The sequence below is a fragment of the Pteronotus mesoamericanus genome, unplaced genomic scaffold (assembly GCF_021234165.1).
Source record: "Pteronotus mesoamericanus isolate MK-2021 breed Mesoamerican mustached bat unplaced genomic scaffold, CSHL_Meso_final contig_230, whole genome shotgun sequence".
In the NCBI taxonomy this organism is placed as follows: domain Eukaryota; kingdom Metazoa; phylum Chordata; class Mammalia; order Chiroptera; family Mormoopidae; genus Pteronotus; species Pteronotus mesoamericanus.
In genome coordinates, this window is record NW_026555096.1 from 1,415,086 (window position 1) to 1,429,964 (window position 14,879).

Below are 14,879 nucleotides of genomic sequence, written 5' to 3' on the forward strand. Positions count from 1 at the left end.
CCGTAATCTGAACTTTGGCTAAATGCAAGAGACACAAAAGACAGCCTAGCCTTTGAGTGCTCAGGGAATCTAATGGCCAGAATCAGTAACAATCTAGATTTTAGCTCTTTGAGCTTGGGGACTGGCCATGTTTATTGCCCACCTGTGCAACAGTCTTGATGCATAGTAGACTCTCCATATATTGACTGAATGGATGAACAAACAAAGGAATGCAGGAATAAGCATTGACTTGGCTTAAATTAGTTCCAAAGGACTAATTAGGATCATGGACAAAGGAAACTTTACCAGTTGTTCAGGCCTATGGGACAGAGTTGCCAAATATTGTAAAATATGGAGCTAAGCAATGTGTGGGACATATGCATACTAATAACTACCTACTGCTTATCTCGAGTTCAAATGTAACTGGAATTTTGTAATTTTATTTGCTAAATCTGGCAACCCACCATGAGGAGAAGTCGTTGATAAATATATGACCACAACACAGGCTCCCCCAATCAATCCATCTTATTTTAAATTAAATTTTAACTCAAGTGTAGTAGGATAGTTTTTCTGACACACCACGTGTGCAGCTGTTTCCTACAGCATGCACGTGTGCATACATTTGGTAGACATGCATACATACCATGGCAGAGTCCACATGGTGTACATTTGGATGACCTTTATAAGGCACAAACAGGGCTAAAGGAAATGGGCATAAAAAAGTCACAGACTTCCACATTGGGCTGACCAAGCAATTGAGGTATGAGAGACAGAAATAGAATATAGAGTTCCAAATATTTTTAAGTTTTTTTTAAAACTTAAATTTACTTACAATAAAATTGCCTTGTTTTATGTAGACAGTTCTTTGAGCTCTAACATATGTACAGCTTTGCCTACCCACCACCACAGTCAGGACATAGGTAGTACCAGCACTCCAGTTACTCACAATAGCTGCTTCCTTCCCCTCAAACCTTCCCCATCCCCATTCCTGACAACCACTCATCTGTCATCTGTATCTATAGTTGTGGCTTTTCCCTTGTCACATAAATACAATTATCTCTTATGTGCACTTTTGAGATTGGTTTCTTTGCCAAAGTGAAATGCTTTTCAGATTCATCCACGTTGTTGCATGTATCAGTAGATTTGTCCTGTTTATGCTTCATAGTATACCATTACAAGACGTGCCACAATTTCTTTATCCATCCATCCACTGAAAGATCTCTCAATTTTTTTCCTGTTTTTGCAATTATGACTGGAGCAGCTATAAACATAGATGAACACATTTTTGTGTGAACATAAGCTTTTGTTTTTCTAGGGTAAATACCTAGTTGGGGAAATGCTGGGTTTTAAGTATACGGTTAATTTTATAAGAAATTGCCACTGCTTTATCAAAGTGAATGTGCTGTTTCAAATTCTCAACAACAATCTATGAGCACTCTTAGTTGTTCTACATCCCTGTCAAATCTTTGTACCACTGGTCTTTATGTTTTTTTTTTTTAATTTTAGAAATTCTAATAACTATACTGGTATCTGATTGTGATTTTTAATTAGCACTTTCCTGGTAACTAATAAGGCTGCGCAACTCTCTGTGGGCTCATTTGCCAACCATATAACTTCTATGGTAAAATGTTTTATTAAATCTTTTGGGCATTTTTTAATTGCACTGTTTGCTTTTTTTACTGTTGACCTTGAGTTCTTATCGATTCTGAATACTAGTACTTTGTTGGATATGTGGTTTGCAAATATTTTCTTCTAGCCTATAGCTTGTTTTTCATTATCAACAGTTTTTTTAAATAGAGTAAAAATTTTAAATTTTGTTGACGTCCAGTTTGTAAATATTTCCTTCAAGAATTGTACTTTTGCCTAACTCAAAGTCATAAAGATCTTCGCCTACATTTTCTTTGAAAAGTTTTATGGTTTTAAATTTTACATTCATAACTATCATTAATTTTGAGTTAATCTCAGGTAATTTCACTAGGTTGAGATTCAATTTTGTTTGCATATGGGTAACCAATTGCCCCAGCAACATTTGTTGAAAGTTTATTGTTTCTCCATTGAATTTTCTCTGAACTTTTGTCAAAAACTGATAGACTATATTGGTCATAGTTATGTGGATCTATTTCTGGATTCTACTTTCTGTTTCACTGATCTAGATATCTGTCCCTTTGCCAATATCACATATTTTAATTACATGGTAAGTTTTAAAATTGGGAAGCATGAATCCTTCAATTTTTTCTTTTTAAAAGTTGTTATGGATTTATAGTCCCTTTCCTTTTCAATATAAATTTTAGAATCTGTTCATTCATATATATATACATAATCCTGTTGGAATTTTTATTGGAATTGCATTGATCTTTAGACCAATTTGGGATGAGCTGAAATCTTATCTATACTGACTCTTCCAACTCACGGTCACGGTATGTTTAACTATATTTTTACTTTCTTTCACCAATATTTTGTAACTTTTACCCTAGTAATCCTGCATATTTTTGTAACTTAGGTGAAATACACAAGTGTTTTAATTTCTAAATCGTTATCATTTTTCAAATTTCAGCTTTCAGTTCTTTATTACTAGGATACAAAAATTCAGTGGGGATTTTGTGTGTTAACGTTATGTTAACCAGCGACCTTGTTAAACCCATTAATTAGTTTCAAGAGTGTTTCTTTAAATTCTCTCTGTGGACAAACCAGGTCATCTGTGAGTAGGGTCAGTTTTATTTAATTTTTCTTATCTGTATGTCTTTTATTTTTCTTGCATTATTGCACTGGCTACAATTTCCATTATAATATTAAATAGGAATAGCAATAGTTTACCTTCTTGACTTGTTTCTAAACATAGAGGGAAAAGCATTTACTCTGTCTTCAAGTAAGATTTGGTTGTAGGGTGTGTGTGTGTGTGTGTGTGTGTGTGTGTGTGTGTGTGTGTGTGAAAGCCCTTTATCGGGTTAAGAAAAAGCCTTTATATTACTGGTTTGCTGAAAGTTTTTGTCATGAATAAATGTTAAATTTTGTCACGTTTTTCAGCATCAGTTGATATAATCATGTACTTTTTTCTTTTGAACCTAATATGCTATATTACATTGATCACTGAATAATCAATCAATTTGCATACCCACTTTGTTATTGTGGGGTTTTTTTTCAATATATTGCTGTATTCAATTTACCAATTTTGTTGAAGTGTTTTGTGTCTATGTTCATCAGGAATATTGACCTATAGTTTTCTTTCTTTACATTATCTATATGTTATTTTAGTATCAGGGTAAGCTGGTCTCAGAAAATAAGTTAGGAATTGCTCCTTCTTCTATTTCCTGGAAAAGGTCATGTAAAATTGTTATTGTCATCTTTAAATGTTTGGTAAAATTTGCCAATAAAACCATTTGGGCCTAGGGTTGTGGTGGGGGGAGCTCTTCAACTATAAATTCAGTCTTTTTAAAGTATAGGTCTTTATGGGTTGTCTATTTCTTCATGAGTGAGATTTTAGTTTGTGACAGCTTTATAGTTAGATAATCCCCACTCTCTTGGAACTCTATAAGAGGGGTGCTTCCACAAATGAGTAAACTAAAGCACTGAAAACCTAGAACATTGTGTGTGGTAGAGCTGGACTTCTAAGTCAGCATCTGAGGCCAAAATCCACCCCTCACTCTGTGCATTCTACTTCTTTGTATGGTAACAGCCATAACCATCAGCATACTTTCAGTGTACAGGTGTCTACAGTTAAATTTCACTGTGAAGAATGGGGCAGTGAAGGGGACAGGAGTTAAAAAGGGCAGTATTCTCTTTTAAGTTCTGCCAGTCACTTAAGTTCAGCCCTGGCCCCTTCTTGCTAACAGGAATGGTACAAGCAGATCCTCTTTCTTGTGGGCAGAGCAGAAGACTTTTCTGTGCCGTTCCCATTGCATGGCAGTTAGAGTAACCACAACTTGACTAGTTCCCCTGGGTACTTAAGGTGAAGAAAAGACATAAGTACAGAAACTGCAGGGCAGTTAAGTCATTCTTAACTCTCTCCTTATCCCCTCATATCCAGGCTATGATATCTCTGAGAACTCAGCAGTCCCACTCTAGGAATCTTGAGATAACTCTAAGTAAAGGCTAGATTTATATGAGGGTCTAGGAAATGGCAAATATCCAAGAAAGCACACATACACACATACATGTACCCTGAGCAGAGAGACAGGGGTTATTTGAAAGTTCAGGACAATAGAGAGATTCATAATAAATCAGGAAATAACACAGCCAAATGGGCACCGAGCATCTTTCAGGCCAACTTGCACCTCTCACTTTACATCTGGAAACACTGAAAAGAGGGCATTCAATTTGCTGAAGGTCTTTTTCTAGGTTACTTCTGTTGGTGCCCTATTCTCTCCACTCTCCTCTTTCTCTTATTTTAAGTTATTAGAGAGAAAAGCATTATGATTTGGGGGGAATCCAGTATCTTCATGTCATCTCCTAACTTGATATTTTTTCTTCTTATCAGAGTATATTTTCTAATAGTTTCATGTGATCTTTTCCTCAAACTGATCACCAACCAACCAGAACAAAACACTTCATACATGCTCCTTTACTAAAGAATATGGCCAAGAGTGGAAAAGGCCCCAAGGGCAAGAAGATCACCCTCAAGGTGGCTAAGAATTGTATCAAAATCACATTTGATGGGAGAAAACGTCTTGACTTGAGCAAAATGGGAATTACCAACTTCCCCAAGTGTATTCTGAGACTCAGTGATATAGATGAGCTTGATCTTAGCCGAAATTTGATCAAGAAGATCCCTGATTCAATCTCCAAGTTCCAGAACCTACGGTGGCTGGACCTGCACAGCAACTACATTGACAAGCTCCCTGAGTCCATTGGGCAGATGACTTCTCTGCTCTACCTCAATGTCAGCAACAACAGGCTGACCACCAACGGGCTGCCTGTGGAACTCAACCAACTCAAGAACATCCGCACTGTGAATTTAGGCTTAAACCACCTGGACAGTGTTCCGACCACGCTGGGTGCCTTGAAGGAGCTCCATGAGGTAGGACTCCATGACAACCTGCTCAACAGCATCCCCAACAGCATCTCCAAGCTGCCCAAGCTAAAAAAGCTCAACATAAAGCGAAACCCCTTCCCCATGGCAGAGGAGTCTGACATATTCATAGACTCCATCAAGAGGCTGGAAAACTTATATCTGGTGGAGGCCAAGGATCTGTGTGGGCCTTGCCTGAGAAAATGCCAACAGGCCCGAGACAAGCTGAACAGAATCAAGAGCATGGCTATGACACCAAGAAAGGCCATCTTCGGCAGTTTGGTCTCACCCAACTCCACGGCCAAGGAGTCCCAGGAAGATTGGAGGTGACCTTGGACCCTGACCCTGAGGCATAAAGGGGAAAGGGAGGGAGGGGAGATGGCAATGGGCTGTATCAACAGAAAATTGAGAGATTGCCCCATTAACTGCAATATTTCTTCCGGCCAAGCCCATAAAACACCTTTCCCTACCATCTTGGTTTGTGATTTTGTTGACCAAAGGGCTTTAGTTCTTTGCCATTGTCTCCTCTGCATGGCATGTGCACATTCACCCATACAGGTTCATGAGTAAGGAAAAGGCTTTTCATCTTCTGTTCCAGAACTCTCCTGCCTACTGTCGCATGGCCTGGGCAGCTAATGGTGGTAGCACACTCTCAGTGTCATTATCATAGAGTTCAGGACTACCCACCAGCTTCCGAATGCAGAGCTTGTTCTATGGAGCTGTTTTGGGTCAGAGCTTCAAACATCAGGGATCTCAGAGCATGGGTTGCTAGAAGCAGATGGACATTTAGCCTTGGAAGGGAACAAAACTAGGGCACAGAGATGGGCAGGTTTTATCATTTAGTACTGACTGATAATATCTTGGGCTCAAGGCAGTGTCATCTTTTTCTCTTATCTGTGTTTGCATAATTTGCTCTAGGAACTCTCTGTAGACTAAACCTCAAGCCCCTGACTATGAATGAAAGAGGTTTCACTCCCATCTTATTCTGTCCAGTTCTTTTCCAGGCTCTTGTGGAAGTAAGAAAAGAAAGGCTATATTTGGTGTATTCAACAAATAAGTAACCTTACTAGGCACTGTGTTTGGTGCAGGGTCTGTGTTCAATGGGGGAAAAGCTTGGCTTACCCTGTGCAACTTGTGCAACCTTTCAGTGGGAAAACCCACTGAAAGTGGACAGACAGAAATGCCATTAGCTGAGGAAGTTAGGAGAGCAAGACCATGTAGTATGCAGGGTTGGCTTGGCAGAGAGAAAGTCAAAGACTCAGCAGTTGGCCAGATCTAGGTTCTGGGAAGCTCTTCATCTTGCCATTTCCTTGGGCATCTTACTTAGATTTGGTTTCCTCATCTGCATGATGGGAATAATACGACCCCAGTTCCAAGGGTCGTTGTGCATCTAAAGCAAATAACACACAAAGTACTCAATAGAAGTCAGTTTTCTCTAAGAACTGAAGCTTTGTAAATCTCAAAACTGAAATACTGTTTTGGACACTGTCCCTCTCTATACTAGATCTTTTGGCAGAAATGACAGGGGTAGAGTCAGTCTTCACAATAGCAGAGAACTTTCGCTGCACCACTCACTCACACATTCATACTGCATAAAAGGATTAAGAAAGATATCTTTAGGAAAGCTTTCTTTAAAAAAAATTAATGAAGAATTTTCTGTGTTGGCACAAGTTCTGTCAAATGAAAGCACTGAGAGATATGCTGGGTTCAGTAGGACTAGCTTCTTTCTTTTTTCACATTATAAACCAGAGTAGACAGTGTACTTCATTTCTTCAACCCTCATTGCTTATTTTCCTTTATAATGCTTAGCCATTGCCTTTCTAAGACATAGATTAACAATTTCCTTTTCAGTGTTCCCTTTATTAAATATTTTCCATTATAAAAGTGAAAAACCACATCATAATTTTGAATGTAGCAGCTTTAAATTATATACAATTCTATAGTGTAAGCCAACAATATTATTGAGAGAGTTCCTTATTAGTTATTTTTCTGTGCATATTTTTATGTAGTTAAAATTACAGCATTCATCTTATTTTCATCTTTCTTTGAAACCTGTGTTGTTACATGGTCTTAATAACCATAACTTCAAATATCCACAAGATAAACATAGATACACATCATTATAAGTTACTGTTGAGCATTTAATTTGTTCCCAGTTTTTCACTAATAGAAACAGTTTTGTGATGAAAGCCTGAATGATTAAGATTTTTGAAATATGTTGCATTATTTCCTTGGTATAGCACCATTATTGCAAATATTGTGTTAAAGGGTGTGTTTTTAAAAATAATGTTTTATACATGATATCAACTACCTTATAAAAAGTTTATGTACATTCATGTATCTACCAGTAATATTTTAGAGAATCCATTTTACTGTATCCTTGCCAGCATTAAGTATCATCCTTTACATATTTCCCTTTGTTTAATGTTGGAAATAATTAGAAGCCCTTCTGAAGATGAATGAAGCAGTTGTGTCTATGATGTGCCTGGTGAGATGTCATGCCAGGAGCCACTACTAGTATGTTGGGCTTTGAACATGTCTTTAAGGTAGACTCCCTGCTATTTAAGCTATTTCATCTCTGAGCCAAGAAATATAGAATCACCTTAGAATTAGAGTTCCCTTCTTATTCATTCAAAAGGATCAACAAAGAACCAGGAATTTTAAAAAAAAAGATCTCCCTTTGCCCCTAGGAAGGATCTTGGCCTGCACCCTGGATTTGTCTCTCTACTCACTGACTCATCTTTGTTGATCTGCCTCATCATAGCACAGTTCTCTCACTTCAGCCATCCTCAAAATCTTTCTCCAAAGCAATGCTCCTGATTTTCTGCCAACTGAGTGGTTGGCATGCAAGATGACATTTATTTGCCAGCCTTGATCTAGGTGATTTTTTATGCTTTCTTCTTTTACAGCCATGTTTTAGGAAGGTTTTTTTTTCTTTAATTGTCATACAAGGATACATTTAGATTTTAGAGAGAGAGGGAGGATGAGACAGAAGGAAAGAGATAGAAACACCAATGTGAGAAACATCAATTAGTTGTCTCCCATACATATCCTGACCAGGGACTGAACCCACAAACCTAGGTATGTGCCCTGACTGGGAATTGAATTCATAACCTTTTGATGTATGAGACAACACTCCAACCTGGCTGAGCAACCCAGCCAGGGCAGGAAGGGGTTTTAAGTGCATTTAACTTCACCAGGATTGAGATATCAATGGGCAGAGGGCTTTGGTTTTCCATAGGGATATATTCACATAGATATCTTGTTAGCCAGGAAATTCTGGTAGTAAGGATGAAGCAAAGAATGGAGATAGAAATCATTTAGGAGTCATTTTTTATGTTTTGTTTCTTCTCTGTCAAAGAAAACATTTGGTGTTGAAGTTTCTTCATGCTCTAAAATACCTCGTGCATCTTTAGTTCCTGGAAATTGTGGTAAGCCTAAAAATACTTGCTAGGAAAACTGTGGGGTTTCACTTTCCTCAAAAAAAAAAATGAAACCCTATACTACTAACCCAGTCACCATCCTCTCTAAAAGCCAGGCATAACCTAGGTGACCCATGTGTGTGACCTCTGCCCTTGTGTTTTGCCTCTGTGATTTGGAGTAATTACCTCCACCTCTTGTGTCTCCATTCCCAGGGTAAGTTCAGCATCTCCTTAGAGTAGTTTATTGCAAAAACTTGAAGACTGATCAGCTACCAAGAATAATCAACTCTGAAGAAGAGCTCGCAGGAGGAGAGAGTGAAGGGGAACATTCTGGAAGCCAAGCTCCCCAGTGCTGGCCAAGCTACTGACTTGCTTCTTAAATTCATTTTGCCTCTTTTTACTTTAGATCATCTGTGTGTGAAAATGACTTCGGAAAATATTTTCCAAATATTTTTTTCATGTATATAAAGAAAATAATAGATATAAATCATAGACAATTAAAAATTTTAAAGATACTAAGACTTAAAAGGCTTATGGTCTCTACACTCACTCAGCCTGGTAAAATCTCAACACCAGTTGCCTGTCATGAGTTATGTGCATATAATGTAATACCCCAAGCAACTAAAATTATACAAAAAATTCATACAGATAAATATACTAAAATACTATAGATAAATCAAAGTAGAACTTTAACAAATATTTCAGTAATGCACAGGTAGGAAGGGAAAATAAAACATGAAAAACAGGGAAAAGAATAAGGTACAAAAAAATAAACGACAGACTTCTGTCCTAACATTTTAATAGTTACATTAAATATAAATAGTCTTCTTTATTTGTAATGGCTCCAAACTAGAAACAACTAAATTTCCCTGAATAGGCAAATGGTTAAACACTATGGTATATCCATACCATAGAATACTAGTCAGCAATAAAAAGGAATATAGTATTGACACATTCAAGAACTTGGATGGATCTCAATGACAGTATTCTGATGTAAAAAGGCCCACCTCCAGAAGTCACACATTCTATGATTCCATATGGAGAACATTTTCTAAATGACAAAAATGATAGATGAAAAACAAATCAGAGATTGCCAGGCTTTAGAGTTGATGAGGTATGGTAGAGGGTGGGCTTGACCACAAAATGATATTACAAGAGATAGCTTTACAGCAATAAAAATAATTGCATACATTGGGAGTGGTGGTGGTTACACAAAACTATACATATGATAAATGAAAAAAGAACTGTGCACACATATAGTACCAATGTCAATTTACCAGTTTTTAAATTGTACTATAGTTACAATATGCAACTATTGGCAGAAATCAAATGAAGGCTGCATAGGGACTCTAGGTATTATATTTGCAACTTCCTGTGAATCTGTAGTTAATTTAAAATAAAAAATAAAATCAATCTCATAACCTAGATGCAGAAATAAACAGGGCTTTGTACATGTGTCAAGTGCTAATTTATGAGTAACCATGGGGAAGATTAAAGCCCCCTAAGAGCATCCCAAAGAGTTAAGGCATTTCAGGACAAAGAGCACCTTCACTTCAGTTCACCAAACTAATCCAAATTATCCATCATCCATTGTGATTCCTGAGAAAGATGCCGAAATAAAAGAAAACACCTGGCTTCTTTACTCATGCTCCAGGCTTTTTGGAAGAGCTAGGGCCCAAAGATCAAGTGGGTGAGGGGACTTTGAACCAGTAAGTTTCTTTCTGCCTTCACAGTTCTGGGTTTCTGTACCCCTTTAGATAAGCTGTCATGGTCACTGGAATTCTAGACAAATCTCTGGTACTCAGAGGCTCTGGTTCTATGTGTGGGGGATGGCCTCCAGAGGGGCTAAATAAGTCACCACAAGCTGGAGGCTGGAGGTATGAAAACCTATAGAACAGGCCAAGCATCTTAGGCCAGTTGAAAACTCTCAGAATGGACCAGGTACCTTCTTCAGTGATGAGAAGCCAGTGGTCACTAGAGTGTCCAAAATACAGCTGGGCATTTCTAAAGACTAATTATATAGACTGGGTATTGCCCTTGAAAATTTTTAAAAAGTACAGGAACAATGTCCAACCTAAGGCTGGGAGCTACCATTGCCTCCTCGTCCTGAAGTCCTGAAGGCACACTGGGGCTGTTGAGTGAGGACAAGAAGGAGGAGGGCCAAAGAGGAAACAACATAAAAGCTGCCTTTTTTAAATTAATCACTCCATAAACATGCCCTCAAAAGACAGTGGGTGATTCTAAAGCTAAGCAAAGAAATTACAATTTATTAAGTACGTATTCTGAGCCAAAATTGGTTTGATCCCAAAGACCATGGCTGGCTGTTGCCGGACAGCCTCTCCATGTGCCCAGGTTGCCTGCATGGTCTCAGAGCCCAGCACCAATAATCTGGCTGGAGCTTCCTCATTTTGTCAAAGCTCCTCTTCTGTTAGCTTAGGAAGCATTTCTTGGAACACTACGCACTGTTCCCAAATGACCTCAGCAGCTTACCCATTTTATATTTTCCAAGGGTCTCCATGCTTGGAGCTGTGTTGTGGTTCTGCTAAGCAAGTACAGAATGGCCCTGAAACATCCTGTTCCAATGGGCTCAGGTGGCCATAATGGAAAAAAATTAACACAGTGGAAATAAAATCCACACACTGTCCAGCTGTCCTGCTGGTACAAAGTGGTACACAGGTTGTGTAGGGTTATCCCTATGGATGAGTGAGAAGTAATTTCTGCACATTTGACTCATCCCAAGGGCAAGAAAGATCTCTCTCCCTTGGCAGTCATTTTTGCACAGACAACCAACATAGTGGCCATAGCCACATTGGGCTCTTCTGCCCCTCATCTATCTATTCCCTGTCTACCTGAGGCAGAAATTTATATCCTTACCTGTGTGGATAAAGGTATATATTGCTGGGGCAAAGCACCTCTAAGACCCTGAGAACAATAAAATAGAAATAGATAGGGAACTGCTCACAGCCGTAGGGACAGCTAGATGATCACTGAGTGATATTACACATGTAATACATTTATAAGAAAATGAGCTGCAGAGACAAATGGGGTTCAGTGAAGTGACCTGTATCAAATTGATGCAAAAAGAGGGAAGTTTCAGGGAGTGAGAAAATGGACATCCAGCCCCTGAGTGCTGTGGTCCCTGGGGGAGCTTTCTGGCTGGAGCCGTGTACAGCCATCTGCTTTTGTTGACACTTCACTATTCACCCCTCTTGTGATAACAGAACCTGGATCTTCTTGGGAAGCTGCCATCTCCTCAGTGTGGTCTGTATTGTTGGTCAGGATTGACTCCCCAAGCTGAGTAGGCACAAGCTCCTGAACTGGCTCATGAAAGCACTTGATTAGTTCTGGAATGAGTGCTAACCTAACTTGGACAGATGAAAATCACTTTTGGGGATTTTTGCTAACATTACTAGTGCTGTTAGGGGAAGTGATGCCCTTCTGCTAAGAGAGCTTGTTGAGAACTGAGCCAACCCAGGGGAAATTCTCATTGTGAGATGGAGAGTCACAGTGTCCCTTAGGACTTATTTAGCCCAGAGAATTCACAAGCTTGGAGCCAGACCTATTTTGGCCTTGAGGTATGTGAAGTGATGAATCTTCTTTTTTGCTTCAGTTAGTTTGAAATGGCTTTCTAGCCCTTACATTGAAACACTGCAGAGTAATCCAAGTGTGGAGATTAAGGATTATACGAAATATAATATGAAATCACTAAGGCTAATATTCAATTCATATGTACAATTAGGGTTCTACTATTATTGAACTATTAAAATACATCCAGTCCAGTTAGTAAATAGCTACTCCACCCCTGGTGGACCCCTGCTATCCAGGCCTCCTAGACCATTGCAGGGTATGTCCTGGATTCCCCCGTAATCTACCAAGTAAAGGGGTATTGCCCAAAACAACAGGGAGCTTCTGCTGGCAGCCAAAAGATGATGACCATCTTTTGAAGGTCATCAATGACCCCATGTTGCAATCAATGGCCATTTCTCAGTTCTTATCTTACATGGCCTACCAACAACACTTGATGAACAGCACAGTTGATCACTCCGTCCTTGAAACACAACCTGACTCTCAGGACATATCCCGCACCTGCAGTTCTTCCTATCTTTCTGGCTGCACCTTCTCAGTTTCTCTGCTTATTCATCCCTAGGTTCTAAACTCCTAAAGGTTGATGTGCCCCAGGACACAATCATTAAACCTCTTGTCCATGTGCACTCATTCTCTTGGTGATCTTATCCAGTCTCATGTTTTAAATACTATTCCAAACTTACCTCTCACCTGGACCTCTTCATAAACTCCAAAGTCATTTATCCAATGGCCAACATGACATATCCGCCTGGATGTCTGGCACATATCTCAAGTTAATATGTCTAAAACAGGGCTCCTGAGGTTAAGTAGTTCTTCCTGTGTTCTTCCCTATCTCATTTTCCATCTCAAACCTAAATCTACGGGCTTATCCTTAAGTCCTTTCTCTCACAGACACACAGTCCACACTTGATTTGTCAACAAATGCCATCAGAGGTACCTTCAAATCATGTCAATAATCTGAGCACTTCACCTCATTTTTGTGGTCACCCCGTTTCCAAGCTATTGTCTCTCACCTGGATCATAGCAAAGTCTCTTAACTGGCCTCCCAGCTCTGCCTTTATACCACTGTGGTCTGTTCTCCACACAGCAGCCAGGTGAGTCTTTTAAAATGTAAGTTGGTCACACCATTCCTCCAATATGCCAATACCATTAATGTGAGCCCCAAGGTTGACATGAACCGGCTCTCCCCTCTCTTCCCACTGACTCCCTGCTGCCAACCCCTCTGGCCCCAGTCATGACACCATGCTGTCCCTGCTTGGCCCTTCCATTGGCCTGAAATGCTTTTTTCCCCAGTTATCTGCATACCTTGTTTCCCCACTTTGTGCAGGTCTTAATTTAAATATTGCTTCTTGCTGAGACCTTCCTTTACCACCCTAAGATTTCAATCCCTACTTCTATCTACTCTATATTTTATACTTATTCTTATTATCTAGTATGCTTTATATTTAATTTATTTAAATTATTTTCTGTCTATCTTCCTCAAGAAAGTTTAAGGACAGAGAAGATTTTGAGTATTTTGTTTGCTGTTCTCTCAAGCAGCAAACATCACACATAACAAACTATTGATAAATACTTTTGAATTACTTGGTGGTCCCCATTCCATAGTCAGTACAGATACTTTGAATACCACTTCTGGGGGCATCCCATCCCTCCCCTACCCCCACACACTCCTGAAGGAAACCAGCAACCAACTTCCTTTTTCTTTATTCTCATTCCTAAATGAAATAAAAGCACCCACTGATTCCCAGTTGGCTTTCTGGAAAACTGAGTACCTGTAAAGGGTGCTTTGGGAAGGGGATGTAAGCATTTCATTCCCTGGGAAAGATGCTCCCAACCATAGATTCGTAAATTAAATCTGATTCCCATACCAGCATATATTAATTTAGCTTCTGAGCTTTCTGAGGGTCTCATATAGAAGGGACAGACCTGGGTCTTCTCACAGCCCCACCTGAGAGCCTGACGCTAAAGCTGGCCTGGGTTGGCATCTCTGGGCAGGTTGCCCCCACCCAACACAGGCAGAGGTCTGTTTCCTGCCACTTTGGTCTGAAAAACCCACAGGGCACGCGGGACATCCCGTCTGTTTTTGAGGTTTAATTAGCAGAGGGAACTTCAGGAACAGGATAAGGGGGTGTGTGGTGGGAGAGAGAAAAATAGAGGGGAGGGAGGGTTGGCATGCTTTTTTGCATGACAACTTTACAGTAAGATCAGGCAAATGAAATCAAAGCAAGCCCAGCACCATGCCCAGAGAGCATAACTGGAACTCTCCCCACACCATTACCTTAGATTAAGGTGTTCCTCCATAATGCCTTTCCCCTTCAAGCTGGGTTGAAAAGAGCAGAAGCTAAACAAGCAAACAAACAAAAGGATCATTGTATGAGCAGAGGCGAGACCCTTCCACCACCAGGGAGACATTTTCAGAGCTAGGCAAGAGCTTGGGTGCTTGACCTTCCAGCCCCATCCTGCCTCCAGGTCGTGAGCACCAAGCACCAGACCTGAGTGTATCTCTGAAGCACCCAAGCACAGCACCTTCTGGCATTAATCTCACAAGTCTTGATAATACCAATCATAACAATAAAACAACAGTTGCAATTTAAAAAATACATGTTTTAGATACCTCCTCTGGTCCAGGCACTTTAGATTTCCATTGTCAATTTCACAAAACACTGCTGTGCTCTGGGGATAAGTGCAGTCTTCATTTAAAGCTCCTTGAGTAGGGTGGGGTGCAGGTGGGCAATATTCACTACCTGGTCTATGGATGCATGACTTCTGTACTAACTGTGAAAAACTTTAATATGCAGAAATCACAAGGGAAAATGAATGTGACATTGAACATCACATGTCTACTCCTTTAGTGTAGTCTAATATGTAACTTGAAGAAAATTTTATAA

The 14,879-nt window shown here is 39.6% G+C and overlaps 2 protein-coding genes across 2 annotated transcripts in view; one reads left to right on the top strand and one right to left on the bottom strand.

The window, feature by feature from the left end:
* WDFY4 (WDFY family member 4) overlaps window positions 1-14,879 on the bottom strand; it is a 328,638-nt gene that overhangs the window by 66,513 nt on the left and 247,246 nt on the right. Inside the window, exon 47 of the mRNA XM_054572378.1 lies at window positions 14,270-14,332. Within this exon, the coding sequence (XP_054428353.1) occupies window positions 14,270-14,332 (63 nt within the window). The remainder of the gene's footprint in view (window positions 1-14,269; window positions 14,333-14,879) is intronic.
* LRRC18 (leucine rich repeat containing 18) lies at window positions 4,550-5,314 on the top strand. Its single transcript, XM_054572380.1, has one exon. It carries the CDS (start codon window positions 4,550-4,552, stop codon window positions 5,312-5,314), a length of 765 nt encoding a protein of 254 aa, XP_054428355.1.